General features: G+C 47.6%; 1 protein-coding gene, 1 long non-coding RNA gene and 10 other non-coding genes across 12 annotated transcripts; 4 read left to right on the forward strand and 8 right to left on the reverse strand.

Moving 5' to 3' along the window:
* Positions 1-3,534: 3,534 nt before the first annotated feature.
* LOC131991607 (uncharacterized) lies at positions 3,535-5,127 on the reverse strand. The gene is made up of 3 exons (XM_059357071.1): positions 4,392-5,127; positions 3,975-4,302; positions 3,535-3,894 (listed from the first exon to the last, which is right to left on the reverse strand). The coding sequence occupies exons 1-2, from the start codon at positions 4,991-4,993 to the stop codon at positions 4,080-4,082; spliced, it is 825 nt and encodes a 274-aa protein (XP_059213054.1). The 5' UTR covers positions 4,994-5,127; the 3' UTR covers positions 3,535-3,894; positions 3,975-4,079.
* A 351-nt stretch (positions 5,128-5,478) lies between these two features.
* On the reverse strand, positions 5,479-5,845 carry LOC131990776 (uncharacterized). The gene is made up of 3 exons (XR_009396085.1): positions 5,795-5,845; positions 5,635-5,694; positions 5,479-5,553 (listed from the first exon to the last, which is right to left on the reverse strand). It is a non-coding gene; the product is annotated as an uncharacterized LOC131990776 (long non-coding RNA).
* Positions 5,846-8,791: 2,946 nt separating this feature from the next.
* trnas-gcu (transfer RNA serine (anticodon GCU)) lies at positions 8,792-8,873 on the reverse strand. Its single transcript has one exon. It is a non-coding gene; the product is annotated as a tRNA-Ser (tRNA).
* An 8,437-nt stretch (positions 8,874-17,310) lies between these two features.
* trnas-gcu (transfer RNA serine (anticodon GCU)) lies at positions 17,311-17,392 on the reverse strand. The gene has a single exon. It is a non-coding gene; the product is annotated as a tRNA-Ser (tRNA).
* A 144-nt stretch (positions 17,393-17,536) lies between these two features.
* Positions 17,537-17,609, forward strand: trnaa-agc (transfer RNA alanine (anticodon AGC)). The gene has a single exon. It is a non-coding gene; the product is annotated as a tRNA-Ala (tRNA).
* Positions 17,610-18,578: 969 nt separating this feature from the next.
* On the reverse strand, positions 18,579-18,660 carry trnas-gcu (transfer RNA serine (anticodon GCU)). Its single transcript has one exon. It is a non-coding gene; the product is annotated as a tRNA-Ser (tRNA).
* Positions 18,661-18,804: 144 nt separating this feature from the next.
* Positions 18,805-18,877, forward strand: trnaa-agc (transfer RNA alanine (anticodon AGC)). The gene has a single exon. It is a non-coding gene; the product is annotated as a tRNA-Ala (tRNA).
* A 969-nt stretch (positions 18,878-19,846) lies between these two features.
* trnas-gcu (transfer RNA serine (anticodon GCU)) lies at positions 19,847-19,928 on the reverse strand. Its single transcript has one exon. It is a non-coding gene; the product is annotated as a tRNA-Ser (tRNA).
* A 144-nt stretch (positions 19,929-20,072) lies between these two features.
* On the forward strand, positions 20,073-20,145 carry trnaa-agc (transfer RNA alanine (anticodon AGC)). The gene has a single exon. It is a non-coding gene; the product is annotated as a tRNA-Ala (tRNA).
* Positions 20,146-21,114: 969 nt separating this feature from the next.
* Positions 21,115-21,197, reverse strand: trnas-gcu (transfer RNA serine (anticodon GCU)). Its single transcript has one exon. It is a non-coding gene; the product is annotated as a tRNA-Ser (tRNA).
* Positions 21,198-21,331: 134 nt separating this feature from the next.
* trnaa-agc (transfer RNA alanine (anticodon AGC)) lies at positions 21,332-21,404 on the forward strand. Its single transcript has one exon. It is a non-coding gene; the product is annotated as a tRNA-Ala (tRNA).
* Positions 21,405-22,373: 969 nt separating this feature from the next.
* Positions 22,374-22,455, reverse strand: trnas-gcu (transfer RNA serine (anticodon GCU)). Its single transcript has one exon. It is a non-coding gene; the product is annotated as a tRNA-Ser (tRNA).
* Between the last annotated feature and the right edge of the window lie 651 nt (positions 22,456-23,106).

Here is a 23,106-nt window from a genome sequence, read left to right on the forward strand (position 1 = left end):
TGCCACGTTCACTTCCAGCCAGAATTCAAAATCCTGTCCCCGGGCCACAGACGGACAGGAAAACCGGTCCTCGTAGAAGCCGGAGCAGTGGAGGCGCACCTGGCACGGCGAGCCAGAAGGAGCCCAAAGGAGCCTGGTGGCAAAGAAGAGGCTTCCTCCTACCCAGGAGATGGAGGAGCTGCATCGCCCGGGGCAGCAAAGTGTCAGTGTTTAGTGTGACCACCATTATTAACTCGCACTGCTTTCACCCTCCAGGTCACCAGAGCTGCACAGGTTGCTGCTGGAGTCCTCTCTCCTCAGTGATGACATCACAGAGCAGGTGGACAGGATGGAGACTCACCTTCACCTTAAGCTTCCTCAGCAAGGCAGTTGTCATCCTGTCCACCTGCTCTGTGATGTCATCACAGAGGAGAGAGGACTCCAGCAGCGACCTGTGCAGCTCTGGTGACCTTAAAGCAGTGCGAGTTAATAAAGGTGGTCACACTTTTGGCATTTGTTTTGTTTTGTTGTTCATGTCTTTTGTTGCCAACTGTAATTAAAGCTGTACAGTGATTAATTTAAGATGTTTCAAAGAGTTTTTCAAAAATGCACCCACACAATATAAACACAATATATACACAATATATACACTATATACAGACGAGTCATTTTGCAGCTCTCTGCTCCTGCAGCCACTCCTCCAGAGACTTTCCCTGTGAGGCCGCAGGGCAGAAGGTGGCGCCTCCAAAACGGCTGTGGCCAAACTCCTTGGTTTTTGGCTGACCACACTGTGCACACTTGTTGTATGGCACCTCTCGCACATATTTCCTCTTTGCAGCTCCTGCCTCCTCCTCAAGAGCCCGCCGGCGTCGGTTCCTCTCCGTGAAGCGGGACACGGGAGCAGGAGGAGCAAGAGGAGCAGGAGGAGCCAGGCCGGGTGTGCAGACACCAGGAGCTGCCAGCACCAGCGACAGCGTGTTGTCGGGGTTCAGGACGAGACGCCCTGACTGAGCTGCTGCAGGTGGTGGTGGTGCTGTGGGGGTGGGCGTGATGGGGCGGTCCCTGGTGGCAGCAGCGGGCCGTCTGCCTGGCCGCAGGAGGGGAGCCTGTCCCTCCAGATTCGGAGGAAGGACAAATTCATGGCGTGGCCCAGATGTTGATGGAAGGAGCGCCAGTTTGTCCTTCGGGGCCAGAAGCTGGTCCGGTGCCACGGCGATCTGGGAGGTGGGAGGCATCCCCTGGGAGAGGACACTCATCTCCTGGCTCTTCTGCCTCCGTTGAAACCTGAAAGAAGATCATTTGTGTTAGATTAGTCGTCCTCAAATGGGGGTACTAGTACCCCTGGGGGTATTTGAAGGCTTTCCAGGGGGTACATGAGACCTACCACTGGATGAGTGTCCTCTGATTGAGCTCAAAGAGCTGCAGGGTGGTCTCCGCCATGACCCGCGGCGTGTTGAGCACCAGCTCCCGGATGTGGTGGTACGCCCCGAGGATCTTGGACCACCTGGGGGTCGACACTCCAGCCTTCTTGGTTGGAGACTTGTGCAACGTGCACAGTTTGATGCACATTGCCTCAACCAAGCGGCTGGTGCTGGGCCACTGTGCCGGACCCCCAGGATGGCCTATCAGGCAGCGCTTCACGCTCTCCACGCCCGGTGTGACTCCAGACCGCTTCGGAGCCTTGAAGCGGCCGTGTGTGAGGCGCTCCTGGTGGCGAGGCTGGTAGTCCACACGCTGTTTGTCCACCTCAGGGAGAGCTGTCCACAGCCGGACGATCTGGCCCACCTGCAGCTCGGTGAGGTAAGGAGCCTCATGGAGATCCACCAGGCAGGCGGCGAGATCCTGGACCTTGTCCCACCCGGCGACCCCATCCGGCCCGATGACTTCTCCCTAATGAATTCATAGATTAAAATTAATATCTGTGAAATAAAATGTCATTGAGATTGGACTGAAATAGTTATTGAAGTGTCTTACCTGAGCCTCACCAGATGTGCTGCTTGAGGGCAGCACATCAGCAGGTGGTGCAGAGGCCTGAGGAGGAGGAGGTGGAGGTGGCTGAGAAGAGGCCTGAAGACCCGGTGATGATGAGGGCCTGCTCTGCACAGCACGGGAGGGGTCGTCCTCATACAGAACAGGAACGGTGATGTCCTCCACGCTCTCTTCAACATACCCCTCATCTTGTATGTCCTCATCATTCACCTCCTCCACCAGCCTGTCCTCCTCCTCGGTGTCCTGGAGCACTGGGGTCAGCTCCTTGCCGGTCTGGCTATAGAGGTACTCCATACCCAGCAGTTCACCTTGGAAAAAACAAAAAGACAAAACAGAAAAAAAGAGGGTTTTATATATATATTTCACTGAATACATGAAAGGTTACATTGATTAATACACAGTGTAAATGACAGTGAATGACTTCTGACTGCCATCTAGTGGCCAGGGAGGAGACTACTGAGCCCCGTGAGCATCACCTGAGTGTTCACCTGTGCTCATCTCCATCACCTTGTTTCTTTGTTCTCCTCTGGGCTGCTGTGACGTTTGTCAATTTTTTTGTTTGTTTTTAAATCTGTATTAGGAAATAGTAAGTGAAATGTTTAATGTGTTTAACCTTTTCTTGTTGTTTCTTTTTTTGTATTTCCTTTTTTCATAGGTTTCATGGTGCACCTGATGACACTTCTGAAGAAGGGGAAGTCTCCTCCGACACATGTCATGGTACTGCATATAAGAACGTTCATCTTGCTGTTTTTTTCCATGTTGAACAGTTTGTTACCTGTGTAGGCTCCAGGGGTGCGATAGCGCTCATCCCAGCGTCTCCCGAGCACCTTCTGGCTGAGCTGGTCCACCGCCTCTCTCAGAGCGCTGCCGTAGGACCGGATGGAAGATGCTCCCTTCACAGCTTCCTCCATCCGGTCATCGTTCCAGCGCATCAGCCCGTCCAGAAGGTACGCCTGGAAATGGGCGTCGCTGGCACTGGTTCCTGAAGGTTCAGAACACAAAGAGGCATGTCACTTTTGTAAAACATATGAAGTATCTATAACACATAATAGATGTTAAAAAATAAAGCCACACATTCTGAGAAAGAAGAGGTATAAAACTAGTAACGCATATGTGTGCAATACCTGGAATGAACCTGTTGAGGTGGAGGTGGAAGGACTCCAGGGAGGTGGAGCCCCGGGCACACCTGTAGCAGCACAGCTCTACATTGCCTTTCTTCAGGGTGCCGGTCTTGATGTAGAGCGGGAAGTCCTCCGGGTCCTGGATACAGCTCAGGTGCTTCTGCTGCTCCTTCCAGATCTGCTGGATCCGCTCGTGGTCCAGCAGAGGAATGCCCAGAGTGTCCTTCCCGCTTGGGCTGTCAAACAGACTGATGAGGGACCCGATCAGTCTGCTGGTCTCCTCCGCCCCCCTGGTCTTCCTCCTGCAGTGCAGCGCCAGCTCCCTCCGGGTGATCAGCGTGGTCACCGCCTCCTCGGAGATGTGGCCGACTCCCCTCGCTGCCAGCTCGCCCTCCTTGGCGCAGCGAAGAGCGGCGACGTCCTCCGGGTCCCACTGGAAGACGCAGGTGGAGAGGCGGGCCATGAACACGCCGTACAGGGGGTGAGCCTCCGTGGTGACACCTGCAGCAAATCGCCGCATGAAGTGCCAGATGTCCAGGCGCACCTGGAGCTCATCCCACCCTGTAAACATGGCCTTCACCCGACAGGGGCCACGCTGGCTGCAGCAGTCTCTGTCCACATAGATGACCTTGGGAGGTGCCTCACCCGCCTCACTGTACCGCCTCACCAGGCCAGCTGCCATGGCGTCAAGCGCCTGTCCCTCACCAGCTGTCAGGACTGAGACGAGCACTTGGCCGTACTCGTTCCCGACATTAGTGCACCAGGCAGCTGTACCTGCGGCAGCACCGGCGAGCTTCTTCGTGACCTATTCAGAAAAGATAAGGAGTTAAAAACTGTCTCTTATGTTTGCACTCAAAACTCTGCACATAAAGAGGGCTGTGGTACCTTCTTGGTGGAGTCCATCTTGAGGACCGAGCCAAAGATGGAGGTGATCTTGGCCTTCACCTCGTGCAGCCGGCTGAGCACATCCCTAGCGTACACGGCCAGCAGTCACTTGGGCTTGGGGAGGGCAGGTAGGCAGGGAGGCTCAGCGAAGACGGGGGGGCGGACAACAGCGGACCGAGCGAAGGGCTCACAAGCTGACAGGTACTGCAGGACGCGCTCCATCCACGCCTCGCTGTGCTGTTCCTGCAGCTTCTTGAACAGCTGGGTCGCGCTGTTGCCCATCGTCCTCTCCCTCATCATCCGCAGCACGCGGACGCCACACGAGTATCTGAGGAGAGGAAAGAGTGTAATGTCAGAAAAACAACCCACAAATAAAAGCACCTGCTGTAATAATGGTTGACATTGATCATAAATTACCTGTAAGTGAGCAGAGCTGGGAACTGGCTGCGGTGGCCCATATCCAGCTGGCCCAAGATGTCTTCCGACCACGCTGGATACTTCTTGGAGCAGCCTTTGCACTCCAGGTACTCGGTGGCGAGGTCGTACCAGCCGTCGATGTCCAGCACCTTCCGCACCGTCCTGTAGACTCCGGCGGCGGTGAGTCTGTGCTTGGCACAGGCTGGGCGGACGCAGGTCAGAGGGAACTGCCACATCTTCTGGGGCATCCACAGGAAGAGTGGGCGGCAGAAGAAGAGGTCAGGTGAGGCAGGAGGCTGGGCGTGAATGAGGGGGTCCTGAGGAGGGTACCACCACAGCTTCAGCTGTGAGACCAGCTCTGGCTTCCCGGTGCGTGGGTTGGCCTTGAACAACGTCTGCCGGATCCACGCCTGCTGGTAAGATGGAAGCTGATCCTTCCAGTGACTGGGAAGCTCAGCCGGCGGCTGATGAAGAGGAGCTGCAGGTGGAGGGTCAGCAGAGGACTCAGGAGGCACCGTGGCTGCAAGAGCTGATGAAGGAGGAATTAAGCAAACAGGCAGCAAAACAAAATTAGATTGAATGTTTTGATAGTAACATGTCATGAAAGCAACTCACAAACTGCCACAATGTTAAGGTTACACTGTTTTTAATGTCAGTATAATACGAAGCAAAGAACCCAGGGTAAACACATGGAAAATTATGCAAAATTAACTTGTAAGTATTGATGAGGCCCACAGATATGAAACATGCACACAGACACAGTAACAACTACTATTGTTATGATTAGAACAACGACATCCCAGCAGTCCAGAGGGAGCTAAAGCGTGAATGAGAGGAGCATGCAGGGTCATTGTTAAAAACAAAGGCATGAGTGATGATTCGGAGCACATGGGGTGAGTGGAGTTAAGCAAAAACGCAAAAAAAAACAGAGACACCTTTGTACATCTTTAAGGTTTGCATCCTGGTTGATGTGGTTTTATGCTGTATTGGGAATAAAAATATATTTAAAACACAGGAATTTTCCACACAATAACATTCTTAGTGTTGTCGCTACACATTCTCATAATATTTGCATTTGTGTCATATGCCACACCTGTATCGAGCTGAGCTTCACACTGCGCTGCAGCAGAAACCATCTCCTCATCACCGATCTCAGCAGACTCTGGAGAGGAAATGTTAAAAGCATTAGGCCTACTGTTGACAATGCACAGAGACAAATGTCTGCAAGATGGTGCATACTTACCAGCAGGGAAAAGCTGCCGGGGTTTGGAGCGTGGAGGTAAGGAGAGCTGAGGTGCTGGAGCTGGGAAAAAGAGGACACGTTTGTATAATCTGTTAAAATGGTACAAGCTACACATGTAGGACTGCTGTAGGGGAAATTCAAAATTCACACTCGTACTCACAGAGTTTGACTGGTGACATCATCTTCCTCACGATCTGTGAAGGAGACAAATTCTTTGCCAGCAGGGATTTCACAGTGGTGGGCTTCCATGCACCACTTTGGACTCCTGCTGGAGGTGCAGAGGAGGTGGAGGCTGCAGATGGAAGTGCAGAGGATGGAGGTGCAGAGGATGGAGGTGCAGAGGAAGTGGAGGCTGCAGATGGAAGTGCAGAGGATGGAGGTGCAGGGGAAGTGGAGGCTGCAGTGCGTCTCTTCAAGACATACGCCTTGAAAATGGCCATGTTGGTGTTGGGCCAGGCATCAGCAGTCTCCAGGTATTTGATGAGGGCCTGGGCCTTCTGGCTCTGGTCCTCATGGACTTCCTTCATGGAGCGACCCTTGAAAACCCCAAACTCCACCATCAAGTGGCCCTGGTCGCCAGTGTCCCGCGCTCTCTTCTGCATCTCCTGCTTGCGGCCGAACACCCCCAGCTCCACCACCATCTCTCCAATCTGAGAGGCGTACTCCTGGAAGAGCTGCTTGTTCTCCGACAGAGGGTTAGCCTGCACCGTCTCCTTAGAAATGCTGTGCAGCAGGTAAAGAGCATATCCCAGGCTGTTCTCCAGGAGCCACCTGAACCTCTGGCCCTGGAACATACCAAACTGCAGCTGGCATTGGGCGAGGACCAGGAACCGGTCAGCTGGGTCTCCACCGTGACCCCTGACGAAAGTACTGGCCTCTGCCAGCACCTCCTCTTTGGGTTTGGCCCTCCCAGACCTGGTGTTGGTGAGCGCCTTCGCCTCCTCCGTGGGTGCCATGAGCAGCCTGGTAGAACCAGCTGACTGGCGGCGAAAAACTGGATATGCATACATTATCTGAAAGAAAAATAAAAGACTATTAGCTCTAGTTATCTGAATGATACCTGTATATTGATCAAAGACGAGGCACAAAATTTTACTGTCCCCACTTGATAAATCATATAAAATTATAATATGTGAATACACGATAAAACCAGTCAGTACAAAACTGTGTATCATTTGGTTCAACACTGAAAATGTGATATTAAAGTAATTTTTGCAAACAAACAAACAAGATTGTTAACAATTAATTGTGATTAAGTGAATTAATTGTGATTAAGTGAACATATTTTCTTAATCTGAGTTTATTGGTATACACCACATAAATTGTGGTAAAATTTCTAAAAATTAGTGTAGCACACCGGAGGCTCCATATGAAAGAAACTTTTAATATGACATTGACATTTCGGCCACTGGTCCTACAGTGTGTGCAAGACTACTGTAACGTTATATATATGGACATATACACATCTTATATATGTGCGGGAGAAGTCTCACGTACATACATGAAGTTTTTCATTCATAAGTTACGGCGGGAATACATACATGTAGTTCATCGTTCATATGGGCGGGATTACATTTTACCGTTCATATCATATGGGCGTATCGTAACGTTACAGCCTATATTGACGTATGTATTAATATTAATATATTTTTTACTTTTACTCCTTCGTTTTACCTAACTAACGTTGCGTTTTTAAAATCAGAATTGACAATATTTGAACTTCCCGCCTGTCAGTACTCCAGCTGAAAACAGCGGCTTTCACACATACCGGTAATTATTAATTATTAAGCGATATTTATAATTTTACTTTTTAATATTTGATTTTACATTTTATATTAACCTTAGAGATATCTTTTTCTCTTAATTTATCCAAGAAAACCTTTAAAAATTACGTTTAATAACAGAGTAATACAGGACTTACCAAAGTGTGGACGGACTGTCAAAGTGAGAATGATCGCTGGGACGTGATTGGTCATAAGTAAGCCCACGTGATTGGAACGTGATTGGTCGTAAGTAAGCCCACGTGATTGGAACGTGATTAGTCGTTGGTCCAAAGTAAGCCCAAAGTAAGCCCACAGGGAGGAACGTGATTGGCTGTTGTGGGCTTACTTTGGGCTTACTTTGGCGGAGAAATCAGGATACAGCAGGCGCAAGCGAGAGGTAGCGGGATCGATGCCCGCATTCTCCAATAGTCTTTGGCTTCAGTTGAGAAGATAATGTGGAAAAATCAATGCCACCTCAGAAATAGCTTGGATTGATAGAGTGACATACTGTGGATTTACTGAAATCAAGTTGGCCTTTTGGAAGCTTTCTTGCTCTCTGTTTGAAAGGCTGTAAAATGTACCTCTCCCAGAAGGCAAGTTTATTCAATGAAATTCCAGCCCATCATCAATCAAGGAATATCTTGTAAGACTTGCTCTCGTTGCTAACCCTAACCTAACTTTGTAAATTTCCTATAAAGACTAGAAAAGTCTAACAACCATTCCCTCAACAATCTAGCGACTGAAGAAATGGCCCTGTGTGAGCAAGGGCCCTTCTCCTCACACTTTCTACCCAAGGGGTGAATGCAGCCCTGTTTTGGGGTGACCTAAACTGCACTGTGTTCAGTTTATCCTTTTCTTCAGCAGTGAATACCTCTGGCTGTTTGTCAAAACACAGCCAGTTTTGCCACAGTAAAGTATAAGCAGCAAGTGCTCTACCATTTGAACTAACTCCCTTGGGAGTTTCCATTGCTCTCTCCGATTCAGATGTATTGTTCAACCATGTGTGAAAACCATAGAACTTCTTTTCATTGGTTCCATAGGAACCAATGGAACCAGGTAAATTTGTGTGTCATCTGCATCACGTTCAAACCGCATGCTGTATTTTCGAAGAAATGAGCCCAAGGAAAGCATCTGCAGGGATAAAAGCATTGGCCAGAGAATAGAGACCCGAAGGACTCCACGTGTGCAGAGCGATATGGATTAGCAGCCCTCGGACAGGTCGTCTGCGTTTTCCAGTAAGTGTCTGATCCAGTTCACCTTCCACAGTTGCAAGAACACTGGTTTATTGTCATAATGCATCGTGTTTTGTCACAACAAAGTGCAAGTGTTCTGCTGTTTGAACCAATTCAATCTTCTTGCCTTGTAAATAAGGCAGATTAAAGTAGACTGCACTGCGACGAGGATGGGATTCGAACCCACGCGTGCAGAGCACAATGGATTAGCAGTCCATCGCCTTAACCACTCGGCCACCTCGTCCTGTTCCGCCTGCATTTTCCAGGTAACGTCGGACCCAGGTCACCATCCAGATTGTATACATAGATCTGGAAAGTCTAGAAAAGTGTGCAGTGGAGGGGCAGAGGAGGAGTCGAAGTGGGCGGGGCTAAGATATTCTCAGATGTAGGGGAATTAGCTCAAATGGTAGAGCACTCGCTTAGCATGCGAGAGGTAGCGGGGTCGATGCCCGCATTCTCCAATAGTCTTTGGCTTCAGTTGAGAAGATAATGTGGAAAAAATCAATGCCACCTCAGAAATGGCTTGGATTGATAGAGTGACATACTGTGGATTTACTGAAATCAAGTTGGCCTTTTGGAAGCTTTCTTGCTCTCTGTTTGAAAGGCTGTAAAATGTACCTCTCCCAGAAGGCAAGTTTATTCAATGAAATTCCAGCCCATCATCAATCAAGGAATATCTTGTAAGACTTGCTCTCGTTGCTAATGTAACCCAGGTGCATAAAGCAGGTTTTTCTCCTTTCCTTTCAATTTCGTCATTAATATCGCGGTGTTACCTGTACTCCCGCGATAGTGACGTAATGTCACGTGACGGGTTGCCGCCAGTCACGGCAGTCTATTTTTAGAGGAAGCTGCGGTAGCTTCCGGTCTCTTTGCATTGAGCCACTCGCGTCTGATCTGTCTGTGCTGCAGGTGAGGTGAATTGTTTGTTGCAAATTCTCCGCCGAATTATATATTATATACTTGCTGGTTTATGTGACGTCCTTTAAACTCATAGGAGCCGACTGCCGCTGGGTCCGCTGCGGGGTTTTGGGGTTGAATCCGTCCATACTGAACTGGTGAGTGTTAATTAGCGATTGTAGCATGTTAGCTATGCTAATGCTAACGGGTATTATTATAGCGGCCGCTAGCCTTTTGCCAGTTAGCTTATGTTAGCCTCTGGCAGACTCTTAAGAGATTGGTTCATGACAATGTTAATCATGACAATGTTGATGTATGGTCTGATCTATGAATGTATGTATATTTATTGTGATAAATATGATATGTCAGCTAACAAAAGGTGCCTTTACTTGTATTTGATTTTGAATAATTTATGCACTTCTGAAGTATTTTGTATTAATTTGAAGTTGCATTTATTTAAATACTTTTTCCCACAATTAGTATTAACAGATGTGTACACATGGAATTTATTGTTGCTCTGGCCTTGTTTCATGTAGGCCAGGTGTCAATGGAGATGATGAAAGTGATTAGATGATTGTGATGGCGAGCTACCCAAGAGCTTCGACTGAAATATTCACCAGCAATTCCCCCAATTCCCACTACTCCTGCCGGGCCGGGTAGGAGGCTCCATTGGAGTCAGCCAGAACCTTGCACCCCACACTTCCACACACTATTCCCCCCTCTGCTCCTTAACACACACACGCACACTCCTCTTCCGTTACTGGCAACGTGGAACTTTTTGTGAACTTTGGGACGGGGATGCTGGGTCATAATTTATGTATTTAATTGTTGAATGATGACATGTGTGTTACAAAATTCTGATTGCAACAATTGTGGGTTAATCTTGCATTGATTTATTTTTTTGTTCTTTATCCAACCTCAGTAGTTGAGTTATGTATTTTACTTGAAATACAATTATATAATTTCTGTGAATTATCTTTATCCAACTTAAATAGTTGAGTTATTTATTTTATTTAAATACAATTATATATTTTCTGTAAGTTATTGTTACAGTAATTTTCTGTTATATTTATTTGTTTCTAATATATGGTACCCTTTTTGCAACTCAATTCTGGTCTCTGTGTGGTGTTTCCAGTCCTCCATTTCCTTCCTGAGCCGAATCTATATCTTCTGTTTATCTAGCCTACTACTACTACTACTACTACTACTACTATTATTATTATTATTAATACCTTAAACTGTACATTTAATATATGCTACATAATTGGCGAGCTAGCCAGGAGGATTTGATAAGGTCTTGGAACACACACATTTATTTTTGTTGGACAATCAGAGGTATAAATCATGGACATTTTTCATAAACATGAAATTAAGGTACCTAATTCAGTAATGGTGGAGGGTATGACAAATACAGTAACTGATAATGACGTTTTTGAGTTCTTGAAGCAGTATGGGTCTATTTCCAAAATGGTAACAATAGATGAACCTGATTCCCCATTCGATCAAACACTCATCGTGGAGTTCAGTTCTGGGGCTGCGGTGAGTGCGTTGCAAAGCGTTTTACCACACTTTATCTACGCGGGTGAACCAAAAGTAGCGTATGAAATATCTGAACTGGCAATTGTTTGCGCCGCACAGGTAGGGCAGGCTACAACTAAGTCTTACCTGACAGAGTTGCAGAATCTTGCAAAGCTTACGGGGAGGGATTTTGCGGATGTTTTAAATGGTGCAATGTCTCACATTGGTCACTCTGTCAGCAAGCTGCAGCATGTCCCTACTCCAGAGAAAGAGCCACAGGGAGGCGAGGAGAAGCCACTACCATCAGTCCCTTTACTTCCTGTGTCTCCGGCGTCACCACCAGCTGCAACCCCCAGACCCGGATCAGCCGAACCAGCTATAACTGCTCGTGAGATCAATCCCCCAGAAGTGCAGCGCTATGTTGTGGAGCACATTGTCAAAAGTGAGGATAACGGTTTTCACCACTCAGCGCAGAGACTCAGATCTTTTTCTGGCAAAGTCCCACGGCCACAGAATGAAACAGACTATGACACATGGCGGTCTGGTGTGGATTTGCTGTTGCAAGACCCCTCTGTTTCTGACCTCCATCGTTCAAGGAGGATTTTTGAAAGCCTACTGCCCCCTGCTGCTGACATGATTAAGCACCTGCGCCCTGACACATCGCCAGCCATCTATCTGCAGACACTGGATTCTGCATATGGAGCCGTGCAAGACGGAGATGAACTTTATGCAAAATTCATTGATACATTTCAAAACACTGGAGAGAAACCGTCTATGTACCTTCAGAGACTTCAAGTTGCACTGAACATGGTTGTGAAACGAGGAGGAATCCTGGAGGCTGAGGTCAGTAGGCATCTACTCAATCAGTTTTGCCGAGGCTGCTGGAACGACGCTCTCATTGCTCAACTGCAGCTCAAGCAAAGAAAGTTGAACCCACCTTCATTCTCAGAACTGCTGCTCTTGCTCCGCACTGAGGAAGACGGCGAAGCTGCTAAGGCGCTGAGGATGAAGCAGCATCTGGGCCCCAGCAAGCCAAAAGCCAGCGCCCAAGCCCAGTATGCTGTCACCGACAGTGAGGAGAAAGGTGTGTGTGCTGTACTTACCACCATTACCCAGCAACTCGCAAAGCAGCTGGCTGAGATCCAACGACAGCTTGCCACCTTAACTGCTGCCCAGGCAAGTCCAATAAAGCCTGCTGTTCCAAGAGCCACTAATGGCAGTAGGTCGGGTGGAGGTTCGAGGGCTGGTAAGTTAAATGCTATGCCATCAGCCCACAGCCAGCCTTCCGGACCAAAGCCTGGCTACTGTTTTCATTGTGGTGAAGATGGTCACATTAAGCTCCAGTGTGACAATCCCCCAAACCCAGCTCTTGTCACAATGAAAAGGAAATCGTTTGCAGAAAGACAGCAGAGATGGCGACGTTCTCTTCACCATACTCAGCATTTAAACTAACAGTGGTTCCTGTTAAGGGGCGAACAGGCACCATTGAGGACCAACAATGTCCCAAGGATAAAGAAATTGTGGAGTGTGCCAAGCTGAATAAGTCTTCTCTCGAGATGTCGCACCTGCCTGAAGGACTAGTGGGCTCAAGGTGTACTGCAGTTGTGAGTATTGCCGGCCAAGAGTGTCAGTGTCTCTTGGACACGGGATCACAGGTGACAACCATCCCGGTTTCATTCTACAACCTCCATTTCTCTGAGTATCCAGTACAACCACTGCATGATCTTCTTCAGGTGGAAGGTGCAGCAGGTCAAGCCGTCCCTTACCTGGGGTATGTTGAAACTGCCATAACGTTCCCATCAAGCTTCCTGGGCACGGAGTACACAGTTTCCACTCTTGCTCTCGTCGTCCCAGATGTTCGACCGGAATTCCAGTCCCATGTATTGATTGGTATGAATACACTCGAAGTTTTGTATGAGCAGTATTCAAGTATGCCCAACAACTTTATGCCAACCTTACCTGGATATCGTGCAGTGTTGAAACTGTTGCAGATTCGTCACAAGCAGAACCCTGAAGGAATTATCAGATTGGCCAGCCTAATTCCTGTTTTGATCCCTGCCGGCAGAGCTGTTGTCGTGGATGGAATAGCGGAGGTCCCAACACCTGCTGTCGGCCAGAGTGTTATCATAGAACATCCCACAACTCCCCTGCCTGGTGGTCTTTGTGTCGTGAACTGTTTGATAACGCTGCAAGACCAGCCACTGAAATTTGTGCCTGTTATCCTTCGTAATGCATCTGAGCAAGATGTCTTTGTTCCCCCCAGCAGTGTCATTGCTGATATTGGGCCATCCCTGTGTGTCTTGTCACATCACGCCAAGACTCAGGTCCCCACATCAGAGAACCATCCCAGAGCCACCCTTAATTATGATTTCGGAGATTCTCCCATTCCAGAGGAATGGAAAATCCGGGTTGCTCACAAACTCAACGAGTTGCCTGAGGTTTTCTCTCATCACAGTCTGGATTTTGGATGCACAGACAGGGTGAAGCATTCCATAAAACTCCACGACGAGACTCCATTTAAACACCGTGCTCGACCAATCCACCCTCATGACATCGAAGCGGTCCGGAATCATCTTCGAGACCTGCTCGACGCCGGGGTGATTCGGGAGTCAGAATCACCATTCTCCTCACCCATTGTTGTTGTTCGGAAGAAGAACAATGATGTTCGTCTTTGTATTGACTTCCGGAAGTTGAATCTCCAAACCATAAAAGACGCTTATGCCCTTCCCAACCTGGAGGAGTCATTTTCAGCATTAACAGGTTCACGATGGTTCACAGTGTTGGATTTAAAATCGGGGTATTATCAAATTGAGATGAATGAAGCGGACAAGCACAAGACCGCTTTTGTGACACCCCTTGGATTCTGGGAGTTTAATAGGATGCCGCAAGGTGTTACGAATGCTCCCAGCACCTTCCAACGTCTGATGGAAAAATGCATGGGCGATTGGAACCTGAAAGAAGTGCTTGTTTTTCTGGATGACCTGATTATATTCTCGGACACCTTGGAAGAGCATGAACGGCGGCTACTAAAAGTTCTACATCGGTTGAAGGAGTTTGGTCTCAAACTGTCTCCCGAGAAATGTAGATTCTTCCAGACATCAGTACGTTACTTGGGTCACGTGGTGTCTGAGAAAGGAGTAGAGACGGACCCAGAAAAGGTCAATGCCTTAAAATCCTGGCCAGTCCCTACTAACTTGAAAGAACTGAGATCTTTTCTGGGTTTCGCAGGATACTACCGACGTTTCATCAGGGATTATGCTGTCCTGGCCAAACCTCTCAATCAGCTCACCCGAGGCTATGCAGTCACTCGAAAATCCACCAAAGCTGTTGCCTCCAGCAAAACCAACTTGTTCCATCCTAAGATGCAGTTTGGAGAGCGATGGACTCAGGAGTGCCAGCAAGCTTTCGAAGTACTGATTGAACAGCTCACTTCTGCTCCTGTTCTTGGGTTTGCCAACCCAAAGCAGCCCTATATTCTCCATACTGATGCCAGCACTACGGGTCTAGGTGCTGCTTTGTACCAGGAACAGGAGGGGAAGTTGAGGGTGATAGCCTACGCCAGCCGAGGTCTGACAACAAGCGAAACTAGGTATCCAGCACACAAGTTGGAGTTCCTTGCATTAAAATGGTCCGTTACAGAGAAATTCCATGACTACCTGTACGGAGCCACGTTCACTGTTGTCACGGATAATAATCCCTTAACGTACATTCTTACAACAGCCAAGTTGGACGCTACCAGTCACCGCTGGTTAGCTGCCCTTTCAACCTACTCCTTTAAGTTGCAGTATCGTTCCGGCAAACAAAACATGGACGCCGATGCACTATCTCGCCGGCCACATGATAACTCTTTGGATGATCGTCCTCTCCAGAAAGACCTAGATTTGATTCACCAGTTCACTCAACAACATCTTATTGAACCTGGTGATGTGGAGGAAATCGCACCTGATGTTGTGGAAGCCATCTGCCAGAGTTGTCAGGTGCGAACCCACCTCTCATCAGATCCAGCTGGGACCTGCTTCACGCTGGTGGAGTCTTTGTCGGCCTCTGTGGATGCCATTCCAGAGGGCTACATAACAGAGACTCAACACGGCCTGCCAGTCATTTCATCCTTGTCACAGCTGGACCTCAAAGACAACCAGAGGTCAGATCCCAGCATAAGAGAAGTCATTTATCAGATGGAAACTGGTGAGAAAGTTCCCCCAACATTAAGGCATGAGCTTCCGGATGTTGCTCTCCTCCTCAGGGAGTGGAATCGTCTTGAACTACGTGATGGTGTTTTGTATCGGAGGAGGCAGGATGATGAGCAGGTCTCATTTCAGCTGGTGTTGCCAAGAGAGCTACGACCAACAGTCTTGACGTCCCTCCACAACGACATGGGTCATCTAGGGATTGAACGGACACTCGATCTCGTACGGACCCGATTTTTCTGGCCTCGAATGGCTGCTGACGTAGAGGCTAAAGTCAAAACTTGTGAACGCTGTGTTCGCCGGAAAGCCCTACCTGAGAAAGCTGCTCCATTAGTTAACATCAGGACCACTCGTCCACTGGAACTGCTTTGTATGGATTTCCTGTCACTCGAACCTGACACCAGCAACACAAAGGATATTCTGGTCCTTACAGATCACTTCACCAAGTTTGCTGTAGCCATGCCAACGGCCAATCAAAAGGCAAAGACTGTAGCCAAATGTTTGTGGGAACAGTTCATTGTGTATTATGGCATCCCAGAACGCCTTCATACAGACCAAGGACCTGACTTTGAATCTCGCTTGATCAAAGAGCTCTGTGAACTTACAGGCATTAAGAAGACACATACTACACCGTACCACCCTCGTGGCAATCCTGTGGAACGCTTCAACCGGACTCTCCTGAGCATGTTGGGGACGTTGGAGCACAAGCAGAAGTCAAAGTGGAAAGAGTATGTGAAGCCCTTAGTGCATGCATACAATTGCACCCGCAACGAAGTCACAGGATTTACTCCCTACGAGCTGATGTTTGGTAGATCGCCTCGACTTCCTGTAGATCTGGCGTTTGGCATGGCTACAGCAAACTTGGTGAAGTGATCTGTAAGGACCAGAATATCCTTTGTGTTGCTGGTGTCAGGTTCGAGTGACAGGAAATCCATACAAAGCAGTTCCAGTGGACGAGTGGTCCTGATGTTAACTAATGGAGCAGCTTTCTCAGGTAGGGCTTTCCGGCGAACACAGCGTTCACAAGTTTTGACTTTAGCCTCTACGTCAGCAGCCATTCGAGGCCAGAAAAATCGGGTCCGTACGAGATCGAGTGTCCGTTCAATCCCTAGATGACCCATGTCGTTGTGGAGGGACGTCAAGACTGTTGGTCGTAGCTCTCTTGGCAACACCAGCTGAAATGAGACCTGCTCATCATCCTGCCTCCTCCGATACAAAACACCATCACGTAGTTCAAGACGATTCCACTCCCTGAGGAGGAGAGCAACATCCGGAAGCTCATGCCTTAATGTTGGGGGAACTTTCTCACCAGTTTCCATCTGATAAATGACTTCTCTTATGCTGGGATCTGACCTAACCAAACTTTGTAAATTTCCTATAAAGACTAGAAAAGTCTAACAACCATTCCCTCAACAATCTAGCGACTGAAGAAATGGCCCTGTGTGAGCAAGGGCCCTTCTCCTCACACTTTCTACCCAAGGGGTGAATGCAGCCCTGTTTTGGGGTGACCTAAACTGCACTGTGTTCAGTTTATCCTTTTCTTCAGCAGTGAATACCTCTGGCTGTTTGTCAAAACACAGCCAGTTTTGCCACAGTAAAGTATAAGCAGCAAGTGCTCTACCATTTGAACTAACTCCCTTGGGAGTTTCCATTGCTCTCTCCGATTCAGATGTATTGTTCAACCATGTGTGAAAACCATAGAACTTCTTTTCATTGGTTCCATAGGAACCAATGGAACCAGGTGAATTTGTGTGTCATCTGCATCACGTTCAAACCGCATGCTGTATTTTCGAAGAAATGAGCCCAAGGAAAGCATCTGCAGGGATAAAAGCATTGGCCAGAGAATAGAGACCCGAAGGACTCCACGTGTGCAGAGCGATAGGGATTAGCAGCCCTCGGACAGGTCGTCTGCGTTTTCCAGTAAGTGTCTGATCCAGTTCACCTTCCACAGTTGCAAGAACACTGGTTTATTGTCATAATGCATCGTGTTTTGTCACAACAAAGTGCAAGTGTTCTGCTGTTTGAACCAATTCAATCTTCTTGCCTTGTAAATAAGGCAGATTAAAGTAGACTGTACTGCGACGAGGATGGGATTCGAACCCAAGCGTGCAGAGCACAATGGATTAGCAGTCCATCGCCTTAACCACTCGGCCACCTCGTCCTGTTCCGCCTGCATTTTCCAGGTAACGTCGGACCCAGGTCACCATCCAGATTGTATACATAGATCTGGAAAGTCTAGAAAAGTGTGCAGTGGAGGGGCAGAGGAGGAGTCGAAGTGGGCGGGGCTAAAATATTCTCAGATGTAGGGGAATTAGCTCAAATGGTAGAGCGCTCGCTTAGCATGCGAGCGGTAGCGGGATCGATGCCCGCATTCTCCAATAGTCTTTGGCTTCAGTTGAGAAGATAATGTGGAAAAATCAATGCCACCTCAGAAATGGCTTGGATTGATAGAGTGACATACTGTGGATTTACTGAAATCAAGTTGGCCTTTTGGAAGCTTTCTTGCTCTCTGTTTGAAAGGCTGTAAAATGTACCTCTCCCAGAAGGCAAGTTTATTCAATGAAATTCCAGCCCATCATCAATCAAGGAATATCTTGTAAGACTTGCTCTCGTTGCTAACCCTAACCAAACTTTGTAAATTTCCTATAAAGACTAGAAAAGTCTAACAACCATTCCCTCAACAATCTAGCGACTGAAGAAATGGCCCTGTGTGAGCAAGGGCCCTTCTCCTCACACTTTCTACCCAAGGGGTGAATGCAGCCCTGTTTTGGGGTGACCTAAACTGCACTGTGTTCAGTTTATCCTTTTCTTCAGCAGTGAATACCTCTGGCTGTTTGTCAAAACACAGCCAGTTTTGCCACAGTAAAGTATAAGCAGCAAGTGCTCTACCATTTGAACTAACTCCCTTGGGAGTTTCCATTGCTCTCTCCGATTCAGATGTATTGTTCAACCATGTGTGAAAACCATAGAACTTCTTTTCATTGGTTCCATAGGAACCAATGGAACCAGGTAAATTTGTGTGTCATCTGCATCACGTTCAAACCGCATGCTGTATTTTCGAAGAAATGAGCCCAAGGAAAGCATCTGCAGGGATAAAAGCATTGGCCAGAGAATAGAGACCCGAAGGACTCCACGTGTGCAGAGCGATATGGATTAGCAGCCCTTGGACAGGTCGTCTGCGTTTTCCAGTAAGTGTCTGATCCAGTTCACCTTCCACAGTTGCAAGAACACTGGTTTATTGTCATAATGCATCGTGTTTTGTCACAACAAAGTGCAAGTGTTCTGCTGTTTGAACCAATTCAATCTTCTTGCCTTGTAAATAAGGCAGATTAAAGTAGACTGCACTGCGACGAGGATGGGATTCGAACCCACGCGTGCAGAGCACAATGGATTAGCAGTCCATCACCTTAACCACTCGGCCACCTCGTCCTGTTCCGCCTGCATTTTCCAGGTAACGTCGGACCCAGGTCACCATCCAGATTGTATACATAGATCTGGAAAGTCTAGAAAAGTGTGCAGTGGAGGGGCAGAGGAGGAGTCGAAGTGGGCGGGGCTAAAATATTCTCAGATGTAGGGGAATTAGCTCAAATGGTAGAGCGCTCGCTTAGCATGCGAGAGGTAGCGGGATCGATGCCCGCATTCTCCAATAGTCTTTGGCTTCAGTTGAGAAGATAATGTGGAAAAATCAATGCCACCTCAGAAATGGCTTGGATTGATAGAGTGACATACTGTGGATTTACTGAAATCAAGTTGGCCTTTTGGAAGCTTTCTTGCTCTCTGTTTGAAAGGCTGTAAAATGTACCTCTCCCAGAAGGCAAGTTTATTCAATGAAATTCCAGCCCATCATCAATCAAGGAATATCTTGTAAGACTTGCTCTCGTTGCTAACCCTAACCTAACTTTGTAAATTTCCTATAAAGACTAGAAAAGTCTAACAACCATTCCCTCAACAATCTCGCGACTGAAGAAATGGCCCTGTGTGAGCAAGGGCCCTTCTCCTCACACTTTCTACCCAAGGGGTGAATGCAGCCCTGTTTTGGGGTGACCTAAACTGCACTGTGTTCAGTTTATCCTTTTCTTCAGCAGTGAATACCTCTGGCTGTTTGTCAAAACACAGCCAGTTTTGCCACAGTAAAGTATAAGCAGCAAGTGCTCTACCATTTGAACTAACTCCCTTGGGAGTTTCCATTGCTCTCTCCGATTCAGATGTATTGTTCAACCATGTGTGAAAACCATAGAACTTCTTTTCATTGGTTCCATAGGAACCAATGGAACCAGGTGAATTTGTGTGTCATCTGCATCACGTTCAAACCGCATGCTGTATTTTCGAAGAAATGAGCCCAAGGAAAGCATCTGCAGGGATAAAAGCATTGGCCAGAGAATAGAGACCCGAAGGACTCCACGTGTGCAGAGCGATATGGATTAGCAGCCCTCGGACAGGTCGTCTGCGTTTTCCAGTAAGTGTCTGATCCAGTTCACCTTCCACAGTTGCAAGAACACTGGTTTATTGTCATAATGCATCGTGTTTTGTCACAACAAAGTGCAAGTGTTCTGCTGTTTGAACCAATTCAATCTTCTTGCCTTGTAAATAAGGCAGATTAAAGTAGACTGCACTGCGACGAGGATGGGATTCGAACCCACGCGTGCAGAGCACAATGGATTAGCAGTCCATCACCTTAACCACTCGGCCACCTCGTCCTGTTCCGCCTGCATTTTCCAGGTAACGTCGGACCCAGGTCACCATCCAGATTGTATACATAGATCTGGAAAGTCTAGAAAAGTGTGCAGTGGAGGGGCAGAGGAGGAGTCGAAGTGGGCGGGGCTAAAATATTCTCAGATGTAGGGGAATTAGCTCAAATGGTAGAGCGCTCGCTTAGCATGCGAGAGGTAGCGGGATCGATGCCCGCATTCTCCAATAGTCTTTGGCTTCAGTTGAGAAGATAATGTGGAAAAATCAATGCCACCTCAGAAATGGCTTGGATTGATAGAGTGACATACTGTGGATTTACTGAAATCAAGTTGGCCTTTTGGAAGCTTTCTTGCTCTCTGTTTGAAAGGCTGTAAAATGTACCTCTCCCAGAAGGCAAGTTTATTCAATGAAATTCCAGCCCATCATCAATCAAGGAATATCTTGTAAGACTTGCTCTCGTTGCTAACCCTAACCTAACTTTGTAAATTTCCTATAAAGACTAGAAAAGTCTAACAACCATTCCCTCAACAATCTCGCGACTGAAGAAATGGCCCTGTGTGAGCAAGGGCCCTTCTCCTCACACTTTCTACCCAAGGGGTGAATGCAGCCCTGTTTTGGGGTGACCTAAACTGCACTGTGTTCAGTTTATCCTTTTCTTCAGCAGTGAATACCTCTGGCTGTTTGTCAAAACACAGCCAGTTTTGCCACAGTAAAGTATAAGCAGCAAGTGCTCTACCATTTGAACTAACTCCCTTGGGAGTTTCCATTGCTCTCTCCGATTCAGATGTATTGTTCAACCATGTGTGAAAACCATAGAACTTCTTTTCATTGGTTCCATAGGAACCAATGGAACCAGGTGAATTTGTGTGTCATCTGCATCACGTTCAAACCGCATGCTGTATTTTCGAAGAAATGAGCCCAAGGAAAGCATCTGCAGGGATAAAAGCATTGGCCAGAGAATAGAGACCCGAAGGACTCCACGTGTGCAGAGCGATATGGATTAGCAGCCCTCGGACAGGTCGTCTGCGTTTTCCAGTAAGTGTCTGATCCAGTTCACCTTCCACAGTTGCAAGAAGACTGGTTTATTGTCATAATGCATCGTGTTTTGTCACATCAAAGTGCAAGTGTTCTGCTGTTTGAACCAATTCAATCTTCTTGCCTTGTAAATAAGGCAGATTAAAGTAGACTGCACTGCGACGAGGATGGGATTCGAACCCACGCGTGCAGAGCACAATGGATTAGCAGTCCATCGCCTTAACCACTCGGCCTGTTCCGCCTGCATTTTCCAGGTAACGTCGGACCCAGGTCACCATCCAGATTGTATACATAGATCTGGAAAGTCTAGAAAAGTGTGCAGTGGAGGGGCAGAGGAGGAGTCGAAGTGGGCGGGGCTAAAATATTCTCAGATGTAGGGGAATTAGCTCAAATGGTAGAGCACTCGCTTAGCATGCGAGAGGTAGCGGGATCGATGCCCGCATTCTCCAATAGTCTTTGGCTTCAGTTGAGAAGATAATGTGGAAAAATCAATGCCACCTCAGAAATGGCTTGGATTGATAGAGTGACATACTGTGGATTTACTGAAATCAAGTTGGCCTTTTGGAAGCTTTCTTGCTCTCTGTTTGAAAGGCTGTAAAATGTACCTCTCCCAGAAGGCAAGTTTATTCAATGAAATTCCAGCCCATCATCAATCAAGGAATATCTTGTAAGACTTGCTCTCGTTGCTAACCCTAACCTAACTTTGTAAATTTCCTATAAAGACTAGAAAAGTCTAACAACCATTCCCTCAACAATCTCGCGACTGAAGAAATGGCCCTGTGTGAGCAAGGGCCCTTCTCCTCACACTTTCTACCCAAGGGGTGAATGCAGCCCTGTTTTGGGGTGACCTAAACTGCACTGTGTTCAGTTTATCCTTTTCTTCAGCAGTGAATACCTCTGGCTGTTTGTCAAAACACAGCCAGTTTTGCCACAGTAAAGTATAAGCAGCAAGTGCTCTACCATTTGAACTAACTCCCTTGGGAGTTTCCATTGCTCTCTCCGATTCAGATGTATTGTTCAACCATGTGTGAAAACCAAAGAACTTCTTTTCATTGGTTCCATAGGAACCAATGGAACCAGGTGAATTTGTGTGTCATCTGCATCACGTTCAAACCGCATGCTGTATTTTCGAAGAAATGAGCCCAAGGAAAGCATCTGCAGGGATAAAAGCATTGGCCAGAGAATAGAGACCCGAAGGACTCCACGTGTGCAGAGCGATAGGGATTAGCAGCCCTCGGACAGGTCGTCTGCGTTTTCCAGTAAGTGTCTGATCCAGTTCGCCTTCCACAGTTGCAAGAACACTGGTTTATTGTCATAATGCATCGTGTTTTGTCACAACAAAGTGCAAGTGTTCTGCTGTTTGAACCAATTCAATCTTCTTGCCTTGTAAATAAGGCAGATTAAAGTAGACTGCACTGCGACGAGGATGGGATTCGAACCCACGCGTGCAGAGCACAGTGGATTAGCAGTCCATCGCCTTAACCACTCGGCCACCTCGTCCTGTTCCGCCTGCATTTTCCAGGTAACGTCGGACCCAGGTCACCATCCAGATTGTATACATAGATCTGGAAAGTCTAGAAAAGTGTGCAGTGGAGGGGCAGAGGAGGAGTCGAAGTGGGCGGGGCTAAAATATTCTCAGATGTAGGGGAATTAGCTCAAATGGTAGAGCGCTCGCTTAGCATGCGAGCGGTAGCGGGATCAATGCCCGCATTCTCCAATAGTCTTTGGCTTCAGTTGAGAAGATAATGTGGAAAAATCAATGCCACCTCAGAAATGGCTTGGATTGATAGAGTGACATACTGTGGATTTACTGAAATCAAGTTGGCCTTTTGGAAGCTTTCTTGCTCTCTGTTTGAAAGGCTGTAAAATGTACCTCTCCCAGAAGGCAAGTTTATTCAATGAAATTCCAGCCCATCAATCAAGGAATATCTTGTAAGACTTGCTCTCGTTGCTAACCCTAACCTAACTTTGTAAATTTCCTATAAAGACTAGAAAAGTCTAACAACCATTCCCTCAACAATCTAGCGACTGAAGAAATGGCCCTGTGTGAGCAAGGGCCCTTCTCCTCACACTTTCTACCCAAGGGGTGAATGCAGCCCTGTTTTGGGGTGACCTAAACTGCACTGTGTTCAGTTTATCCTTTTCTTCAGC

This window comes from Centropristis striata, chromosome 18, assembly GCF_030273125.1.
Source record: "Centropristis striata isolate RG_2023a ecotype Rhode Island chromosome 18, C.striata_1.0, whole genome shotgun sequence".
Lineage (NCBI taxonomy): Eukaryota > Metazoa > Chordata > Actinopteri > Perciformes > Serranidae > Centropristis > Centropristis striata.